This window comes from Pleurodeles waltl, chromosome 10 (genome assembly GCF_031143425.1).
Source record: "Pleurodeles waltl isolate 20211129_DDA chromosome 10, aPleWal1.hap1.20221129, whole genome shotgun sequence".
In the NCBI taxonomy this organism is placed as follows: Eukaryota; Metazoa; Chordata; class Amphibia; order Caudata; family Salamandridae; genus Pleurodeles; species Pleurodeles waltl.
The window spans coordinates 571,940,900-571,963,018 of NC_090449.1; the positions used below are offsets into that span (position 1 = coordinate 571,940,900).

General features: G+C 43.5%; 1 protein-coding gene across 2 annotated transcripts in view; it reads right to left on the bottom strand.

Annotated features, from left to right (window-relative positions):
- Nucleotides 1–22,119, bottom strand: part of CCDC13 (coiled-coil domain containing 13) — a 527,643-nt gene that overhangs the window by 300,063 nt on the left and 205,461 nt on the right. For both annotated transcript variants that reach the window (XM_069211020.1, XM_069211021.1), the window contains exon 8: nucleotides 15,655–15,819. In XM_069211020.1, the coding sequence (XP_069067121.1) occupies nucleotides 15,655–15,819 (165 nt within the window). The remainder of the gene's footprint in view (nucleotides 1–15,654; nucleotides 15,820–22,119) is intronic.

Here is a 22,119-nt window from a genome sequence, read left to right on the forward strand (position 1 = left end):
AACTGAAAGGGGACCTGGTGCACTTCAAAGCCATTCTTTGAAGTTGCCCCCACTTCAAAGGCACATTTGGGTATTTAAGCACGGTCTCTGACCCTACCAACTCAGACACTTCTGGACAAGGTACCACTGGAGACGAATCCATGAACCAGAACATGCAACCTGCCAAGAGGAGCTGCCTGGCTGCCCAAAGGACTCACCTGACTGCTTTTCTGGAAAGGACTGCTGCCCTGCTGTTGCCCTGCTGCCTTGCTGCCCTCTGGCTCTGCTGAGAAGTGCTCTCCAAGGGCTTGGATAGAGCTTGCCTCCTGTTCCTTGAAGTTCTAGGGCCAAAAAGACTTCATCCTGCAAGAGAACTCCTTGTGCGGTGAAAATTAGACGCACAGCCTGCAAGAAACGATGCACAGTCTGCAGAGCGGAGAGAAAATCACCGGACGCCGAACCGGAATGACGCAGCCCGGCTCCTCGATGTGGAGATCGACGCCACACCAGCGTTGCAACTGGAACTTTGACGCACGGCCCACGGGATCGACACAAGTGCCTGGAACAACGCAGCCCGACTTCCTGAGAGGAATCGACACAAGCGCCAGTCGTGCAGCAGAAATTTACACGCATCGCCCACCGGATCGACGCAGCTCCTGTGACTTCACCCTGCACGCCCAGGATTTCAATGCATCGTCCCCGGGCGTCTGAAAACCACGCAACCCAAAAGGATCCAGGTCAGCGCGCCGGAAATTGACGTAAAGCCTTCCCTGTGTGAAAACTCAACGACGCATCTTCTGCTGCCTCTTGCGGAGTATTTGAACGCAACCCAGGTACTTGGTGCTTGCAAGAGACATTTGTTGCTTTTTAAAGACTTAGGACTTTTTTAGCATTTCCTACAGTGATAACTCAAAGTGTACTTATCAAATATTGGTCGTTTTGACCTGCATTTAACCAGATAAATATTATATATTTTTCTAACCACTGTGTGGTGTATTTTTGTGGTGTTATACTCTGTTAGTGTATGATTTATTGCACAAATACTTTACACATTGCCTTCTAAGTTAAGCCTGAATGATCAGTGCTAAGCTACCAGAGCTTGGGCAAAGGGTAATTTGGATTGTGTGTGACTTGAGAGAGTGAGGGTCCTTGCTTGGACAGGGGGTAACCTGACTGCCAACCGAAGACCCCATTTCTAACAAAGGTCTAGTATAAAAATCTTCTCTCCTCCTGGATACCCCAGGATTACACCAATTTCCAGTCAGTACTCAAAAAAAAGGAAGAGAACACCTCCATTCCAAGTTTCTCAGGTTGAGGAACAAAGGACAGAAGAAAAACCAGGGAAGAACAGATCTACACACTCATACTCCCATTACCAATGAATTGTATCCAAAGTGCTCAACAACAATTCTCTTCAATCTGTATTGTGATCCAAACACTTATGGTTACTTATGCTTTCTTGTTTAAAACACAAAGCATGAATTTAAGTGAGAATTGTATCCTTCAGCCACACAAGGTTGGTCTGCAAGTTAAAATACGACACCAGAGTCCTTTGAGAACAAGATTAAAACCGTTGTCAAGCAAGTAAACTTTAAGTGAACCTCCGTAATTTAAAAGGGCCAAGAAAGTCACGCACATTTAAGTTCAGACTTCTAAAAATATAAATGAACCAATTATACGTTCCTGCCACACTGGGGCAGTGTGTGAATAAAAATCGATTAATGTATTATAGAAAACCTTCCAGTAGTTGGTTTCCCTAATCAAAAGAAAGGGAATACCACCTTCATGCAAGTAATTCTTGTTTCAACAACACCATTCAACACAGACCTTAAAATGAGAGAACTCACAATATAGGAAACCACATGTTCAAATAAACTCTTCGAAATAAACAGGACCAGACTAACTAAAAACAACTGCAAAAAGACCAGATGATGGACGGAATGCTGAACAATGCAAACATTCACCCCCAGTCACAAAGATCTGGGTTTAATCCATAGCTTTTTTGCTCACCACGCCACCCCAGTTTGGACCCAGCCATATGCAAATCAGCCTTGACCCTGCTCCCCACGGCAACAGTCCAGCCTGAACTGCCAAGCCAGTTCCTCATTGCACTGGAAACAAACATCCTAGGACCGGTTTCAGGGTATCACCCTTCATCAGCCAGGCTAGCTTGAATCCAGTAGAATCCCTTGCTCGCTGCGCTGCACATTTTGAATGTGGATCGGGATACTCAAGGAACGAGTATCCCGTAAAGCATCATACCATTCCTTTCAGTCACATATAAATGTTTGTATATAGCACCAGTGCACTTTTATTCACCTTGTCACTTTGCACTGTGCGGTCACCACATAGGAGTACTGTTACAATTTTTTAATATTAACTGCCAAGTGAATCTGAGACTGATTTTGTGAATATGAATAAATTACATACAATGTCTGAGTACCTTCCCCCTTCTTTTTTTGCGAAGAGTTTCTTGAAAAGCTATTGCCATGGAAGTCCAGCGCTACATTTCACCCTTTGGGACCACTTGCATCCTAGATTTAGATGTAGAAGTGAGGCAGTAAGAAATTATATATTTGAGTCTTGCAGAAAAGAGCATACCTTTAGATTCGAGACAGGGAGTGAAAAGAGGTTTGGGATTTTACCTGAAAAGATGTTGGTCCTATTAAAAGTGAAAATCCAGTGCAGCTTACTGTGAAGCCAGATGAGGTGTATTTCCCAAAACAGACTTTCTTGTGAAGCTCAGGAAGCGATTACATAATTGACTGCAAAAACAATCTTAGAAAGATTAGAGGGACCGGGGTCCCATGTTGTCCCGTTGTACTGAACTTAGCAGTGATTTTAATTCAGATTCCAGGAGAGGCAGTGTGTTCTCCAAAGACTGAATTGTGTTCTGCATTTGTCTTCATTATACTCAGTATGTTTGTGTAGTCAGATTTGAAGGTAAGGTATTTGTTTAGGGTAAGAATCCTGCAAGGGTAAACAGAATCCCTTTTATCTCTGGCCAAGCGATAAAAATGATTTTGAAATCACTCTATGCGTCAGTACTGGTACAATACATTGAAGATTTACTGACTGCAGTGAAAACAAAAGAATGATGTAAATTAGACACCACTGTTTTGTTGTATACATTTGCCTGACAGTGGACAAAGTTTGACACATTTACAGTATTGTCAGACAGAAGTTACTTATCTAGGATATTAGATTCAAAAAGGAGTTATGAAAGTGTCCAAAGACCACATATCTAATAATGAATATGTCCACTACATAGAGAGAAGTGATGATGTGCCTAGGGATGGTTGTCTTTGGTGGTCAGTGGTTTCACAACGTTTCCTTCATTGCAAAGCCATTTCAGACATGGACTCATAGTGATGTAACCGATGTGGTACCTTAGGATGAAGAATGTGTGAAACCCTTCCTGGAGCTAAGACACACTTTGTGTACATCATCCACTGTAGGAATGCCCGATCATAATTAAAAAAAAAGTGTTTAATTTATTCGGCCATGAAAAAGGTGTTTCTTTCTGTTCTTGCACAAGAGGATGTAATAAAATAAGACCTGGGGCATATTTTTCTGGAACAATAGATCCTGCTGCCACTGATTTGCCTGAATGATTATGATTGGTAGCAGCTACTTCTATTGCCATTACTCATAGTGTTCCAGTTGCCATGGTTAACACTTTAAATGGGTTAGTGCCTCATTTAGTTGAGACGCTTCTGACCCAAACAAGAACTCAACATTTGTTGAATGTCAGATTGACTAAATATGAATTGACAATTCTAGCGGCTCCAATTGTGTCAATAAAAAGATGGAATATTTTAAAACCTGTCAACTTCTCCAACTTCCAAAAGAGGACACTGTTGAGGATGTAATGGAGGTGAATGACTGCCTTGACTTATCAGAACAGTGAACTAAGTCAATAGCAAGATTTCAAGACATATCACTCGATTTGACGGAGATGTTTTTATTTTTGGATGGCACATGTTTGAGAGACGTCAAGGAAATTTATGAGCTTCATGTGCAGTTTGCATTGTACTTGTGTAATACAACTTCTGAACAACAAACAGCTGAATTAGTTGCCATTACATGAGCCTTTTGTATAGCCAATCCATTGAGGACCTGATTCACAAAGGTCCTCCGCACTTGTGGTAGAGGCCCCACATTGGTGATGTAGGTCCCGCACTTGTAGCAGGATCTCCATACTGCATTTCCCCATTATGGAGGTCCCACCATGAGGGCATACCCCCGTCACGACTGCGGAGGCCCTTTGTGAATTGGCCCCCGAGTGTTACAATCAATAGTTACAGTCAGTATTTTTTTTAAATGGTTTATAATTCTGGCCAAATTTGATCACAGCGTGGTTTCAAGACTTAAGCTGGAACACCAATTTGCAAAGGACCACACATTTTTAAATTGTTGTTGGCTTTTATATTTCCATTGAAAACAGCATTTGTGAAATGTGCTGCTCATGGATATAGCTGCAGTTGCAAACTACTATGCAACAATGAATGCTGCATTGTACATGAAGACAGATGAAAAATCAGAACCTAGTGAAACCGTTTTTGTTTGTGTATCAGTACAAATAATTTGACAGATTGAAGGATGTACAAGATGAAGCGAAGAAAAAGTAGGAAAATGTAGGATATAAACAGGATGAGGAGACCTTTGGAAATACAGTGATGGGAGCTTTGTCTTGCCAAATTCACCGGTACCACACTGTGAAAGATTTCACAAAGATACCCAAGTTACACAAGTGGGATGTGATGAGATGGTCAGGCTGTTTAATGCTTACTAGTTCAAGCGTCATTTCAGAAAAATGTCAGAAGACAACGGTCAGAGATGTATACTGTGTCAGCAAAACATTATTGGAAAGAAGATGTGTGTAACAATGAGTCATGTAGGGGAAACAGTTGGTCCCTTCACAAGGATGCACATTGATTTTTTAGTCATGCCATCATGTTCTAGTTTTATGTACATATTGTTGTTTTCATATGTTTTCAATGTAGATTGGGGCCTATCCAACAAGGTGTGATGCAAAATTATTATTGAAGGAGTTGATGCCTAGATTTGGAACGTCAACATCAATTAAGTCAGGAAGAGGGAACATTTCAAGAAATCATGGAAATTCTGTGTGCAGCATTGAAATTCCGTCAGAAATTCCATTGTAGCTATCACCCAGACCCATCAGGTTTGATGGAGAGATACAATAGTACATTTTAAAACAAGCTTGCAAAAGTATGTGCTTCAACTTCTCTGAAGTATGAGATTCACTCCAAATAAGAAAAATATATTGATTGCCCATGAAGTGCTCATGGGAAGGCAAATGAGACTTCTGGGTATTCTGTCTGGGGCTTTGCTTACTATAACTGAAGAACTGATCTTAGATTACTCCAAGCGCCTAGCTGATGCAGTACACGCTACCTCTCGCCAGGTGCAACTTGTTACTCCTTCTACATCTACAGAATTGTGTCATCATCTACAACCAGGATAGCGAGTCCATGTCAAATATATGTAAGGACAGACTGCTTAGAACCACACTGGAAGGGTCACTACCATGTGATCTTGGTGACGAATGTGGCTGTGAAGTGCGCAGGTTTGCCTATTAGAGCCATGCATCTCACTACTAGGAGAGTGTGCAATGATGATGAAGAAACAGTACAACAAGCTGCTGAGAAACAAACCTGAAAGGTTTTGCTACGTGGATCTGGGGAAGGTGGGGTGGGATAGGGAAAGAAAAACAAGCCCCAGCAAACCCAGAAACCATGACAGAACAAATCAAGAAGAAGCAACCAAGAAGTTGGAAGTTTGAATAAAGTTCAACAGTTCAACTTCCTGACGCTCATCTGTCTGAAAGTGAGAGAGAAAGAATATGTGCGGATCCTGGACAAGGTTGTGGGAAACCAGCTTACATAGTTAAAGGTGGCATCATAAAGAGTCTGAAGTGAATATTGGAGAATTATTGGATGGGTGGGCACAACAGCTGGTGCAATAAGAAAAGCAACAAGAAAGAGTTAAGGGCAAGAAGTGCAAAGTTCCTGAATTGTGTAACCACCGTGAAATAGTAAAAGGACTGAGAAACAATAAATGCTGAATATGCTTCCTGATGAACAAATGCCCTGCTGTCCTGAATTATTGCAAGACTAAGTTTTCTTTTTAAAATGTTTGATTTGAAAGGTTTGTTTTTTGAGAAACTGATTACTATTCATATGGATTACTGCCTGCTTTTTGAAACTTTGCTAACTTGCTTTTGAAGACTGCAATGTTGAAAAAGAATATTTATAATAAATGAAGAAAATGTCTTCAAGAAACAAGAGGATCTGCATATCTTTCCAACAAATTTTACTAATTCTTATTTCAGCTGTACTTGTTAGTGTATACACATCCTCATTATAGGTATTCCATAAATACTACTAATAGCTCGATATTTCTGAGCACTACAAAGCATCGTAGTTTAAAGGATAGATTTATGGTTATCCAACACAGATGGCTTTAGATATGCTTCTGGCGAATGTGGAAGGCGTTTGCTATGTAAACGACACAATGCTGCACTTATACTCCTGATAATAGTCAAAATATGAATAATTATGTTGATAACATGACTAACACTAATGAGATTAACCCATTATGAGAACCTGGAATCTCGGTAAAGGTAGGTTGATGGATAGGTGAGATAAGCACCGAGTTATTAATAAAGATTGCTGATTCAATAACAGTAATATTCATAGTCGTAAAGCATGTTCATTTAATATTTGTTTTGTGAATATATATGTGTTGTTTATGTGTTTTTTTGTAATTTAAATGTAGGAACAAGGAGAGGGAGACAAGGAGATGATTGGCGACAGAAGAGTAAGATGCTCTTGATGAAAGAAAGGCAGAGGTCTATGACAACCTGAGACCACTGCAGTTAGGAAATCCTTCAAGATCATGAATGATGACTGAGTTGTAACAGTTTGGTGGTGTGATAACTATCAATTATGAGAAGGGTGGGGGACTGTGGAAAATAATTTTTCCATTAGATAAGCAATGCTTCAAATAGGTTTGCGTCAGTTAGCATGACCAGGCAGCAGTGAGCATGGCTAACCGTCTACGGAGTAGGACACGGGTTACTGCACTCGCGGCCGAACTCCACCATCCAGTACCATCACTGTCCTTATGAGCCCACTCTGGCCCATTTATATGGCCAGCGACCCTGGGCTATTTCGTGGTGCTCCTGGGTCCCCGACGGGGAGCGGGGCTGAGAAGGAGGCAAGCAGAGCTAGAATCCCTGGCCACCAGGAGACATTGTAAAATGGCAGCGCGCCATCGCAGGCCACCGGACGCCCTGCCCCGCTAATGCCATGCCCCAAAACAGAACCCAGCCCGAGCACACAGGGACCAGGCCCTGCCGACCCAACGCCAGACACCGGATGGGAAGTGAACGGCTCCGGTAGCAGGGCGGCTCCATGAAGAGTTGAGAGAGCGAGCTTGGTGCACGGGCCTCGGGATGCAAGTTGGGGTGCCTTGTTGATGCTGGCCCCTGCGGGGGAACGAACAGAGGCAGTGGATCCTGTTGGGGCCGGGCAGGCAGAGGGGGATCCAGCTGTGCAGGAGGTGCGGGCTACTTGACCTGGCCTCCGCTCTCCCCACTCCATCCCCTTAAATTATACCACATGGGACCAACAGATCAGCCCTAGTATGGCCTGGTCTGGAGGGACGACGCAGGGGGTCGGGGTGGCCTGTGGGCCCGGGGCTGTGGTACTTGCAGAATGGCCCGGTGGGAGGTGATAGGCTGCAGGTGGCGAGGTGGGTGGCCTCGGGCAGCGTGGGCTACCGCAGCGGTGCAGGGGTAGACTGCAGAGCCTGAAGATATTGGATCAATGTGGAGGGGTCCCATTTGACAAATTGCACGTTCCCCCTGACCTGCTTCCTGACTTCTTCCACTCATCATTACCCTATTAAATGAAGTAAACGATACAGCCATGGGGGTCGGTGACCCCTGGAGAACTACCCAGAGACCCCGATATGGGAGGAAGATGTGAGAGGGATACAGTGGGATGAGGCACTAGCAAGCATACAACAGAGGAAAGGTCATGCGCTGCCTCGACCAAGCGTGGACCCTGGGGGCCTTGTGAGAAGCTCATCGCCCTGCTGGACCTAATATTTTGTAGGGAACTGTGGCTGGGGGGCTTCCCTACTCGTAACTACATGGCTGACGGCGGACAGAAAAACATTGGACAACAACTGAGCACTTACAGCGCTACCGCGCGGGGCACCCATTGGGCCTCCCCACTACTGTCTACTACCCTGCAAGCCTAACTAATTGAGTACCTTCCCGGCCTACCACCTGATCACGTCACAGGCCGTGCGGACCACTGCGGGGCAGCGATCTAGTAGTGCCGGCCGCAGGGCTTCTGCCTCATCCCCTGTGGCTGCCCCACACACAGATTCCCTGCAATGGGTAAATACTCACAAAAGTAAGATATGGCTGACCCGACCACCTCCCTGGAGTCGATCTCTCAAGTGGATGAACACTGGGACACAGCTACGTTTTGGGTTCGAACGGACCACTCTTCAACAACAATGGGCACAGTCCTACAGGCTATCACTGCATCACGTGAGGCAATATAATTGAAGATCCATATAGTCGCAGTAGACATTGGGCTACTCAGAGATGATCACCGGCGCTTATCAGAGAGAGTGGCAACAACTGAGCGCTAACTTGCGTTGATAGCCCCGAGAAGACAACTGTGTTGGACCGGCTGCCCCAAATGGAAGTCAAAACCAAAGCACTGGAACAGAGGGCTGAGGACTCTGAAAATAGGGCGAGAAGGAACAATTTCTGCATCACTGACCGACCTGAACGGGCTGAAGGTACCAGCAGGGGCATGGTAGTCTACCTGGAGAAATGGGTCCATAAGGTGGTGGCCCCTGAGGAGTTATCGCCCTACTTCACCCTAGAACATGCCCATCAAGTACTGGTGTGCCTTACACTCCCTAGGGATGCCTTGTGGCTCGTGATAGCCAAGCTGTTGTACTACAGGGATTGCAATCACATTTTGTCCCAAGCCTTGATCCGCGGAGACCTCATAGTTGAAAATCAATGAGTTATGCTATTCCCATACTTCTCCAAGGAGGTCCAACAGCGCCTGGCCTCATTCTTGGCCGGCAAGAAAAATTTTTGTGCACTGAATATACCATATGCAATGTTGTTCCCTGCCAAACTATGGTGACATACACAGAGAAGTTGCTGCTCTTTGTATCCCCCACTGAGCTTTGGGACTGGGTGGACAGACTGCTGCAGCCAATTAACTCCCCTGGGGCAGCTTCCTGCAACACCTGTAGGTGGCCCCTCAGAAAGAACAAGACGAGTAAGACGGGAGTTGCCCCTTCTAGATCTCAAGCTCTGAAGCACTGGCAGAGAGTGGTGAGAGAAGGGGCCACACTCAAAAACAGCCAGACGGGATCCCTCCTCCCTGAGACACAATGACGACTCCTTGCCTCACTGTCCTCCAAGCCACAACAGCCTCCTGATGCAGATAACACCGGGCACATCTGATCATATCACCTAACCAAGCATCAAGATCCTACCAATACATTTAGGGCCAGATGTAGGAAGCCTTTTGCATGTCGCAAACTGCGAAAAACGCAGTTTGCGGCATGCAAAAGGCCGAACGCGATGCTCATCCTCAAATTGCGAGTCGGTACCGACTCGCAATTTGAGGAAGCGACTCGCAAATGGGAAGGGGTGTTCCCTTCCTATTTGCGACCGCATCGCCATGCTGAGTTGCTTTGTGACCGCGAATGCGGTCGCAAACCAACTCGCAGTTACCACCAGTGTCACACTGGTGGTAACTCATTCGCAAAAGGGAAGGGGTCCCATGGGACCCCTTCCCCTTTGTGAATGCCGAAAAAAATATTTTTTCAGAGCAGGCAGTGGTCCTATGGACCACTGCCTACTCTGAAAAAAACTAAACCAAATGGTTTCGGAAGTTTTTTCTTTTTGCAACTCGTTTTCCTTTAAGGAAAACGGGCTGCAAAAAGAAAAAAAAAACTGCTTTATTTAAAAAGCAGTCACAGACATGGAGGTCTGCTGACTACAGCAGGCCACCATCCCTGTGAGTGCAGGGACTCGCTATGGGGTCGCAAACTGCGACCCACCTCATGAATATTAATGAGGTGGGTCTTTGCGACCCCATACCGAGTCGCAGAAGGTGTCTGAGACACCTTTCTGCATCCCATTTTGCGAGTTGCAATTTGCGAGTCGGTCAGACTCGCAATTTGCAAGTCGCTAATTTTTCCTTTCCTACATCTGGCCCTAACTGCTTTATACCTCTCATTTATTTGTTTGTAATGTGCGTAGAGATATATGTACATACTTAGGCCTGAGGTGTGACAGGTATCCTGAGCTACAGCTGGGTGGCGTGAAGCTCGGAGGCGTGACTACAGGCAACCCCCCCCTTATCATAGGTATGCGGATGTTGACTGCACAAGAGCTAAGTGTTGTTTGGCTGGTTTGACAGGGATGGCTGTTACCTCTTGTTCTGGGGTTGGGGAGTCTGGAAGTTTATTTTTGTTTTTGGCCCTTAGAGGTTGGCACCACTCGATGGACCCCGGGTGTCCTGGCATTTCCTCATTGGAGACCCCAGCCCGACATTCACAGCAGCACACACTACCAATCCATCTCCCTTCCCACTTCGAACAAGTCCCATGGCATCCTCCTTAACGTATAATTTTCTCAGTTGGAATGTGCGGGCCTCATTAACATGTCCAAAATGTACAGGGTATATACATACCTGAAATGGAGAGGGACCCACTTTGCCATACTACAATAGACCCATCTCAATGTAACTGAGAAAGAGGCCCTTAAAAAACGATGGTGGGCAAACTATTTGCCACCACACACTCAGCTTTCGCTAGGTGGGCACTAATCTGGGTTAGACATGGAGTTCCATTCCAATTAACTTCTGATATTATATACCCCACCCCCCTGGGGGGATATGTTATGATAACAGGACGAATAGCGGGGCGTAACCTAACAGTGGTAGGATTATATGCTCCCAATAAAGATCAAGGGGGGGGTTCTTCAATGACATGTCTGGATTACTGCCACCATACTTAACACATGACATTGTGATAGGAGGGGATTATGATTGTATATCGGACCCCATGCTGGACATGTCTCATCCACCTCTCTCTGACTCGCTGGTACACCAACTGGCACAGATGTTCCATACCTGGCAGTGAGGGTTGGGGCTACTAGACCCCTGTATGCAGGTACGCCACCATACACAAGAGTATTCCTTTTACTCAGGAATGCACGACGTACATGTCTGACTAAATGCATTCTTGTGCTCTCCGAGTGTCCATAGCGTTGTCCAGTCCACAGAATGCCTATGCAGGACTATATCAGACCACAATCCTACACTGCTGTCTCTCTTTTGCGTGCAAGAAGTTCCTCATATCCCCAATTGGCGATTAAAAGTAGAGACACCGGAGGACCAAGTATTTCGCCACAACACTGGCGAAGCAATCCGGTCCTACTTCATCGACAACAGGGCAACAGCATCCTCCCAAATTACCAAATGGGATGCCTTTAATGTGATCATTCGGGGGAAAATGCATTGCTGAAGTGGTGGGGACAAGGCGCACACCGGTCAAAGAACTGAACAACTTAAAAGGGCACTGAGGGAATTAGAGAACACAAGACCGGGGAACAATGCCGTGATACAACAATTACTCGATAAAAAGGAGGAGGTAGAGGTGCCCACAGACAGGCTCCAGTGCTTCGATTACAGTGTATACATGATTAGGCACATGCAGAATGGGATAAGGCTGGCGTCCTATTGGCTTGGCTAGCCAACCCTGCTGCTAAAGGATCTCTTACCCTTGAGGGGGAATATGAGTCAGGCACCCGACTTTACACTCACGAGGCAATAAATGACCGCTTCACTGGATACTACAGATCACTATATGATGCACCAGTAGAACCAGATCCTCAGCAGAGAGTTGACTTCCTTGACCAAATAGAGCTACCCACTGTTACCCCACATGAGGCAGACGGACTTGGAGGGAACATCACACCCCAAGACGTATGGGCTGCAATTAAAAATATGGCCCGGGGAAAGGGACCTGGCATGGATAGCCTTCCACTTGATAAGTGGAAGACCTGGCCCCTAGCGGGTTGAACTTTATAATGAAGCCCATGCCGTAGGCCAGCTTCCTGAAACAACTAGGGAAGCACTGATGGTTCCCCTGTTAAAACCGAAAGGCCACCACATGATGTAAGAGTAAACCAGCCGTTATCTATGCTTAACATAGGTTATCAGATATTGAGTAGAATACTGTCCACCCGTCTCCTTCCTCAAATGACAACCCTGATCCAGGCAGACCAAAGCAGTTTTATACCCGAGCGTAATATGGCCTGAAACATACTGCAATTTCTGGAGATATTTGATTCTGACCCCACAATCCACCCAGAAGCAATGATCGCATCGATTGACAAAGAAAAAGCTTTTGACAGCCTCCGCTGGGTTTACTTATATAATGTGATGGCTAAGATGGGCATGGGAGAAGGGTTTATTAACTGGGTCAAACTCCTTTACACGCATCCTTCCACCAGAGTCACAAAGTGAAGACATATTTCTGAATCCTACACTATACATTGCAGTACCAGACAGGGTGCCCTCTGCCCACATTATTGTTTGCCCTGGCTACTAAAGCAAGATCTGGATCAGCATATAGTGGCTGCCCACACTATACTGCCTGGTATGCAGATGATATGCTACTGCTTCTACAAAATGCAGAGGAGAGATTGCCTAGGGCGAGCACCCTGCTGGATACCTTTGGCGGCATTTCCGGCCTCCAAATTAACTGGCAGAAATCCAGCCTTTTTCCCCTTTGTAAAACTTCCCCTCCGTCCCAGAACCTAAGGGGTCTCACATGGGAGGGAACATGCCTGTCATATCTGGGGTGGGTGTGTGTATCGGAACATAGGGGACAGACTCAATGGTAACGTGGGGACAGCAACGAAAAATCCGAGGGGAAGTGTTGCTTTTTGGAATACCCAGCTGCTATCGGTAGCTGGCAGAATCGCAGTAGCCAAGATGATCGCCCTTCCCCGATTACTGTACTTTTTCTCTATCCTGTCCCTCATAATACCCTGTAAAATATTAAAGGAGCTCGACACCCTGCTGACAGAACTCATCTGAGGCTTGGGAAGATGGAGTGTCCCTTTCCAAACTACAGCGTGCAACAATGAACGGGGGATTGGCGGCACCTGACAGGAAGTCGCATTACCTGGCGGCTCAATTTCAGTGGTTGGAGTGTTAGCGGAATCCTCTAGGCCTAGGCAACGACAATGAGACTAGATCTCACCCAGATCGCAGGGCCCTCTCTCGGGTACAAATGGATCCCCGGATTCCCTGTGAGGTTCACAGTACCAAGCTGGAAATATAGCGGAGTGGTCTGCCTACGAAGTGTACCGCATGAGAGACCTCTACGGTGATGGGAGTCTTACTGTCGTTCAAAGACTTATCTACTATCTACGATATCCCCAGGGGTCAATTCCTGCGCCATTGAGTGCTTCAAGCAACAATGAAGCACCACTGGGGATGCGGACAAAGGGACCACTTCCCCTCCCCCCCAAAACATAGCAGATGCCACACACTATGCCCTACATCAGACTGTATCAAGGCCATAACCTGCTTATATTGAGCTCTATGTCAAGATTTCTCTGAACCTACACACTACAGGAAAATTGGGAGCGAGACATTGCACACCTGAAAGCAGATACGGATTGGGTAAAATCCTTATGAATACTTACACCTTTGACACATAACACCAGATTTAAGCGGATACGTTTTTACTACCTACACAGGACCTATCTCACTCCAGGACCCATCATGCGACACTTTAGAGCACTTGAAGCAGCTTACCCCCGCTGCAGGCAAATGGGCAGAGATCTACCATATGGTGTGGAGGTGCCCAGAGTTAGAGGGATACTGGCAGGAGATAGTTGACCTACTCAATGATGTGACTTACCAAGCAATTCACTGCTCCTCATCGGTGTGCCTAAAAGGGGGATTTCCCTAAGACCTCGAAACATAAAATGACCACCAGATTCATAGACCTTGCCTTGACACTAGCGAAGAGAGAAATGATAATGAAATGGAAATCTGCCAGGGGGCCCCGCTTGACTAAATGGAGACAGGACTTCACTAAATGGGCATTGCTGTGAAAGGTACATTTTGGTACCACCTTTCTACGTAAAATCATGTTATGAAAGTGTGTGCAGTCTTTGTCTAAGACATTATAAAGGATCTGAAAACATTATGTGATTGGGGCATTTAAAATTTTTGCTTTAGACACTTAGACGTTTGTCTTTAGACCAGCAATTCTAAACATGGGGTTTGCAGACACCTGGGGGTCCACAGTGTCCACTCTAGGGAGGGTTGCGACTGTTTTAAGAATTAAATAATACTACCATATTAATAAAGTAAATAGACATTACAAAGCAACATTGAAAATTGGAAAAATTTAAAAGCTCTGTAAATGTGAAGAAATTTTAAATTGAATGTTAAAAATTAAGTTGGTATCCTTAGCTGGATTCGAGGGAGCAGCACGGGTACATCAAACTGAAGTACAGATGATTGAGGCATCAACTAAAGCACTAGCATGCTCTGGCAAAAAAAATTATGATGCATCAACAGTAAAAAAAAAAATTATACCAAGTAATATGCTGTAGGCAGGCATATTGTTTTGTCTTTTAGAAATGAACCCTAATTTGATAAAGGTTCTACCTTCCCATTAAAATTAAAATTGTATCTGTGAATTAAGGAAAATATTTAATTACAGGTGTATTTGTTTGATGTATATTTATTTCTGTAGTTTTGTGTGGTTTTTAATTGTTTAAGGGGGGGTCCCTGGTTACCAACAGTTATTCTGTGGGAATCCACAGAAGTCAAAATGCTCAGAACAGCTGCCTTTGACATTCAAATATTCTAGATTATAGACATTTTTACATTTTGCATTGCAGTATTGAACATTTTAGAAGTGCTGCATTTTTTTGTCGTAAAGGTATTGCTGACATTATTACTCTTTGCTGCTAGGTCTATTCAGAACAGAGATAATTGCTGTTTATTTTATGTAGTCAGGATTAGCCACACATGGCCCTTTTGCATTTAAGATGTGTTATTATGATGGTTATTATGGTTTGATTTATGCTAATTCCCTAAGTAGGAGTAATTTTTGAGTTCTGTAATGATTATTTTATCTGGAAAAATCTTCAAAATTGAGAACTGGCGAAACCTAGTTGCGCACAATTTTTTAATGGTCTTGGCTGAGTATTTGAATGCTTGATTACCCCTTTCCTACAAAATACACCTCATTAATAAGCCTAGGGTAAAAGATTTAAACAATGTTCGGGTTGGAGCATCAGCACTAGCAACAACTATTACAGAACTGTAACAAATATAAATCCACACAACATTTTATCATTTATTTCCTAAGAAATCACTTTCATAAATTCATGTGCCCTCGTAGAAACAAATAAGAGTTAGTAGATGAACTTGAAGTTTTTCTAGTCAGGAGACATGGTTTAGTTGGGAGAACATTCTATAACTTTCTAGATACATCATTTTGTTGTTTTGTCAGAACGTCTTCAATATATAATAAGGCATTGTGATATCAACTCCTTACCTCCAAGGTTTCTTTTCTTTCCTTTTCTAAACTGCGAATCCGGAACAGATTTTTTTCCTGAGCCTGCAGTTTCCGTGGTACAGTAAGACCCAGCATCTCTTCTTCAAGACTAAGCTCAGATATTGGACTTTTGTTCCTACCCAACTGGTTCTCCAATTCACGGACCTGAAAAAATAACATACAATGTTTATCATGCAATATAAACACTTATAACTGTATACAGTAGTACAGAGTCAGACGAAACAGGCATTATCTCAGGGTCAATGGGGGCTCCACAGGGGACGCTTTCTCAGAATTGGAGGCTTTTAAAGTTTCTATTAGGGGGATTCTCCCTAATATGGGAGATTGCCCATTGTGGGAATGTGGGTGACCCTAAATAGCAAATTGGGCAGCATAGTAGAGTTACACCAATTAGTGCAGGAAGTCATAAGCTCCAAAGAAAATTACCTGCAGTAATTGACATGCAAAAGGCGAAAAGACAAGCAGATTTAGTAATAGATTAGGACTGCATGACTACAAAGAGTACATTGGTCAGAGACATTTGGAGGGAGAATATGCAGGGTGACTGCTGGCATGCTTAGCTGGATTAGATACACAACAGTCACCCTCTGGTGTAATGATCCATGGAAATGGACACCTGCTGCATGCACAGACAGATATTAACAAGCTAATGGCAGAGCTGTCTGCCCGACAGTCCGAAGTTAGTGGCAACCCACAGGATTCTTACATATACACAGTTCATCTCCCCAAACTTACGCTATAACAAGCTACAAAACTGAATTCACCTATCTCTGTGGAAGAAATAGGAGAGGTTCAGAAAGAACTGCCATGAGGAAAAATGCCTGGGAAAGATAGAAGATCAAAAAGGTTTTATCCCAGGGAGGGTACACCTCCCAACCTCTGCTGTCTCTTCCAAATATTAGTTAGTGCATCAGAATCACAAAAAAGTGTCTTTAATTACTATTGATATGGAAAAAGTGCTCAACATTACATTGGGAATACCTCTTCAAGGGATAGGTAGACATGGGGTTTGTGATGGAAATGAGGGATTGGATCAAATTATTGCATGCCAACCTCATGGCCAGTGTAAAAATGGAGAAGGTAATATCAGACATCTGGTAGATCCACAGGGGAACTAGACATGGATGCCCCTTATCCCGGTTGCTCTTCACCATGGCCACAAAGAGATTTACCAACCACATGAGGGAAGAGATAATCATCCTGAGTATGGCAGTGTGGGGACATCAGCAATTTTTTTTCTATATGCTGATGATGCCTTGCTTTATGTTTGTGACATGCTGAACGTACTACCCGTAGTGTTAACTAAATTAGAGGTCTTTAGGAGGGTATCCAGTATCACTGTAAACAATTCAATATTATGCATATTTCATATTGCACAAAGGAAACACTAGGAAATCTCCCAACCAGAGACACTGGGACTCATGCTAGAGCACCATACATTCAAATACTTGGGCGTTAACATACACAGACATAGAAGTTACATGTTGGTAGGCAATCTAGGCAAAGCACTAGCTTCTCCCAGGGCTTGGACACGTTCCTCTATAAAACTCTCCCGATAGTAATCGGAAAGGTGGCACTTGTCAAAATGGTGCTGCAGCAAAAGTTCCTGTCCCTTTTTGCAACATCCATTGGTGTTGGGCCGGTCCATTTTTGCCGATCAGAAGGCTATGCTCATTGAACTGATTTGACGGTCAGGCAGAAATAGAGTCGCCCTTCAGGATCTCCACTTACCTATTTAGGAGGGGGACTAAGGTGCCTGATTTTGAGTTGGACCTGGCAGTCCAACTTCATTGGGCATCTGCTTGGGTGTGCCAGGTGAGAACCCAAAAGCTTGAATACATGCAGCCAGAATTTGGAAATACCTTGATAGATATCAAGATATCAAGAATTCAGAATACACATATGGACATCCATAGAATCACAGTCCATGCTTCGAAAAACAGCCAAATATGGCTGGGAAAGATATTGGCAGCAAACAGGGTGATGTGAGGCATACTCGCCATAGCTTGCCCATAAGGTGCATCCCAAAACTGAATCCGCAAGGACATACAAGTGACTGGTGGAGCTGGCCCTGAACCAGAGTTTACACAGCTGTACAACTTTTTAAACACATTTTCTGAGTTTAGAGAATAGTATGGGTTCCATCTGGGACAGTGTCTTGTGCACACACCACTGTATAAGGCAGCAGAAGTGGAATGGGCGTTGAAAGACAGAGGAACCTATGACAGATCAGGTGCTACATTTGAGCATGACACATTTTTTATAGAGAAGTCAGAAGCCAGCAGCACAAAGAGATGGGAGTGCTGAGAGGAATGTGATCTTGGTGCAGAACTCACCCATAGGGAGTGGTGGGCAACATTCCAATACACACAGCTAAGGTCTCCAGAAATTTGATATTCAGGTCGTTATAATTTAACTAATGTACATTGTATATATCTGACCGTAACCTCAACACACAGGTACAAAACACATGCCCTATGTGATATGGCTTTGCTCTTTCCTGTACATATACTGGGAGTCTGAGAGCAATCAGATTAGCCAATGGACCTGTAAAACAAACTTGCCTAACCTAAAAACCTGTCTCCTTGGGTTACTCAACCGGAAAGGATCTCAGACCCCATCCGTACCAGCTTGGAAAGCAGAGCTGTATAAAAGGATGGGAATGGACTAAGTAATGGGATGGCACCAGAGATACAAAGGTGGGAGTGCCAAGGATGTAGACAATTGGGATTACATATTGCTAGAATTCAATGTCAGACAACAAATCACCATAGCTCATTGGAATACACAGTCCTATTTGGGGTATTAAACCATATGTAGCAGATTTAAATAGTAATGTTTGAAATCATAGAGAAAGCTGCCTTTCGATATACAGGCCACCTTAGGCTTCGATATGATAACTTAGTGTGAGCCATTAGACACTGTGCATAACATCAATTAAGTTTTCCAGTTACTTCAGTTGATTTATTTCTGCTCTCTTTGCATTTGTTTATGCCAGATGTAATTTATAATACTATGAGAAATGTAATTTGTTCCATGTACTTACTACAGATTCAGAATCCAATTGAAAATGAATAAAGATGTTAACAAAACACCAGTGCACTTTGCAACTGCTATAGAGATGTTAAGGAATCATACAGAAACATTAAGCCGCTAAAGAACACCATGAAATTAGTTCTGCCTTCTCCTGGCTAATAGATTGTAAAGGCACATCAACTGCTACCCTAGAGTTACTCTCACATTTGGAACAAATTTCAGACATTAATGATTACTTGGAAACCTGTGACCATCATGGATTTCAAGGCATAACCACATGTAACTTTATGCATATGGCTAGTCAGGAATGACTTAAGATGAAGTGTCACGCTCAAGTGTATTTGAACCTTTTTTTAAATTTATTTTTGTTTCTTCATGGGGAAACATGTTTCTCCAATTAGAAACCCCTTACTTGAACCTCCTTAAATTTTAAGGATGTTCCTATCTTAAAAAACGGTTCTATTCCTGCCCAAGCAAGTGAAAATATGATAGCGTTTTTTCAGGGGTGGAAACTACCAGCAAATGTTGGGTAAAAACCCACAAAACTGCAACTGTGTAGGTGTTTAATCGACTTTTGCAGGTGTACCCATTCTGACACCCCTTCAACTCAATTTGCTCAAACAGAAATTTACCATGCTGGAAGAACAATGATATGAGCAAATTCTGTATGAGAAATTCTTTTCACTTTGGGAGTGACTGACAGTGTTAGCAGATTGAATATGTCATTGTCTCAAATTAGTATGTTGTTTCCTTGCACCAGGCAAGGGACAATTTCTGTCTTTCATTTGGGGCTTAATTTACTGATATTGGTGGTGTTGCCAGAAGGGAGTCTGAATTCCTTCATAACTACGATTTGAGGTAAGGCCTTGGTATTATTTTCCTTAAGCTTACTTCTTCCAACTTTTTGTTGTGTATCGCATCAGCAATATGAGATACGGGATGTGCATTACCCAAGAATAGGTTAAACAATGTATTGAGCATCTTGATTCAGCCCTATTAACCTTAGCCACAATGAATGGAGCTATGAAATGCCATGACAAAAAAACATGCTCTAATGTAACATATATCAACTGCCGGACCTTAAACTGCTTGGCTGCATTATAAGTAATTTCTCATTTAGTATGTCCTGAAAGTCGTATCTCTTGACTCTATGAGGGTCTTCTGCATATCTCTTCATTCTCTTCCACAGACATCTAACATAGCTCACAAAAACTGTAGATACCCTTAATGGTAGAGGAACAAATAATACATACTTTATTGACATTCACGCCGAGTCACAGCTATGTCTGGAGAAGATGATAACTTTGCTGATTTCACACTGCTGATGCTATATCAAAACAACATTGAATACCAGATCCAAGCTGAGAATCCCAATGCCTGACTAAAGTCTAGGAGTAGAAGTCTTTGGGAAGACTAAGTTGAGTGAGACCTAGGGAAAACTTCAGAGGAGGGTAAAGAAAAGGAGCCTCACTGAAGTTCAGAACCTCAGGAATGACTTATGTCTGTAAGAGAGAGCAGCACACAAATCGGGCAACTAATCAAAGACATAAGATTTCCATCATCCACTTTCACTAAGTGACACTCACAACTGCACTCTAGAGAAGGCACCATTTTCCCGCTAACTGCAACAGAACATGGCCTGAAAGGAGGCTTCAATTCCATGCAGACCCTGGTGGACCAAGTTTCAAGAAGAAGGAAAAATATGAACTAATGATGTAACAAATTAGTTCAAAGCAACAAAGGATCAGCGAAAAAAATTAATTTTGAGGAAACGAAAACGAGGGCAAAAAAATTAAATTACATATAGGTAAGAGAAGGCCAGGCAAAACATACACATAGGGTATGATCCCACCAACACATTCTTTAGCCAGATGGTACTCTGCCACGCTTGTGCTGTATTTATGTTGCAGCCATAGCTTGTGGCAAGAAAGCAAATGTGGAAAATGCTGACCACAACCTTGAATAGTAATAGTTCCTTTATGAATGGAACATGATGGTAGGTTGGGACACATCCAATACCTATCCAGCTGCTCTTCTCTTGTATCTCCCCAGTCACCCCAGAGGGCAAGAGGACCCCTCATCCCCATATTACAAAATGTCCAAGTAAGAACCCCTTGCTGAAAACAATTTTCTCTGCTATCCATCAACCCCAAAGGGTGATGCTGTGATGTGCCAGGGCCTCTGACCTTTGAACACTTTACCACCCATCACCATGCCGGAGAAGAGATATCACTCTGGGATTTGAGTGCCACCTCAACTGTAGATCCTTAAAGTATGCTAATGTAGCTATTCTTAAGTAAAGGCTCCTGCAACTGTACTGTGTTTTACCTTAACAGCTGAGAAGCAGCAGACATCTTAGTTGTAGGAGTGAGGAAATTTTACAGTAAGTTTTAATACACCAGAATCCAATGCCAAAAGAAGCTTAAAATCGACATGGTGCTAAAGAGTCTCTGAAATGCCTAACGATCTTGCTTGTAATGCTGAAAAATGAATGTTCAACTTTTTTGCACCATAACAAACACACCCTGAAAAGTGTTACTGTAGTTTGCTGGAAAGACTGTGGAAGCAGAAGGCTTTAGAATTGCTATAGCTATCTTGCAATTACTCATGACTGGAGAAGTATGATTCTTTTGTAAAAGATCCATCTTTCTTGGGAGTTCACAATCAATCTTGCTATGGATTACAACCTCTTGCATGGCATCTATATGGGATGTGCCTTCCTCTTAATCAATTTCTTTTGACTGAGCACTTTGTTATCTCCTGTTGAAGTTACCTTTGCATTTCATCTCTTGTTGGAATGTACCTTTTCTCTACAAACGTTTGTCTCTAGGGTACAACAGAAATAATGTGTATGCCTACTCAGTGAGTTACTCACTTCTGTTGATGACAATCTGTATGTATCTCAATGTATGTCTCTACACTGAAGCCCTAGAAGGTGTAGCACTCAACGTTAAAGTTCTTAACATTAAAGGTGATTCCCTTGATGTGGACACAACTGGTGAGGCAAAAAGAGAAGCAAACGCTTTTAGCTAATAGTTGGGAGAAAGTAAATGGCACAAACCTTGCAGAATAGTGCACACAAAAGATAAACAATAGCAGAGCCTAGTGTCCTGGTATCCTTTTACAAAGCGGGAAAATCTAGTGTCTTTCAACAGTGAATGCACTGAAATTTAGGGCAGTCGGGCACTGTAGGTGCCTTAAAGTGATAGTAGATTTGTTTTAGCTTTACACAGCTCTACTGTCTGTCGGTTCAAATTACTTTAGTTTATTTTAGGATGGAGAATAAAAATATTTTTACAGATTTGCTAGCACTGAGGACATCCCTCTCTGGGGGAAGCAGTGACTGAGAAAAAAAGATATCAACAGTAATGAGAAGAAGACTGAAGGGACAAGTTATTTACCTTCGGT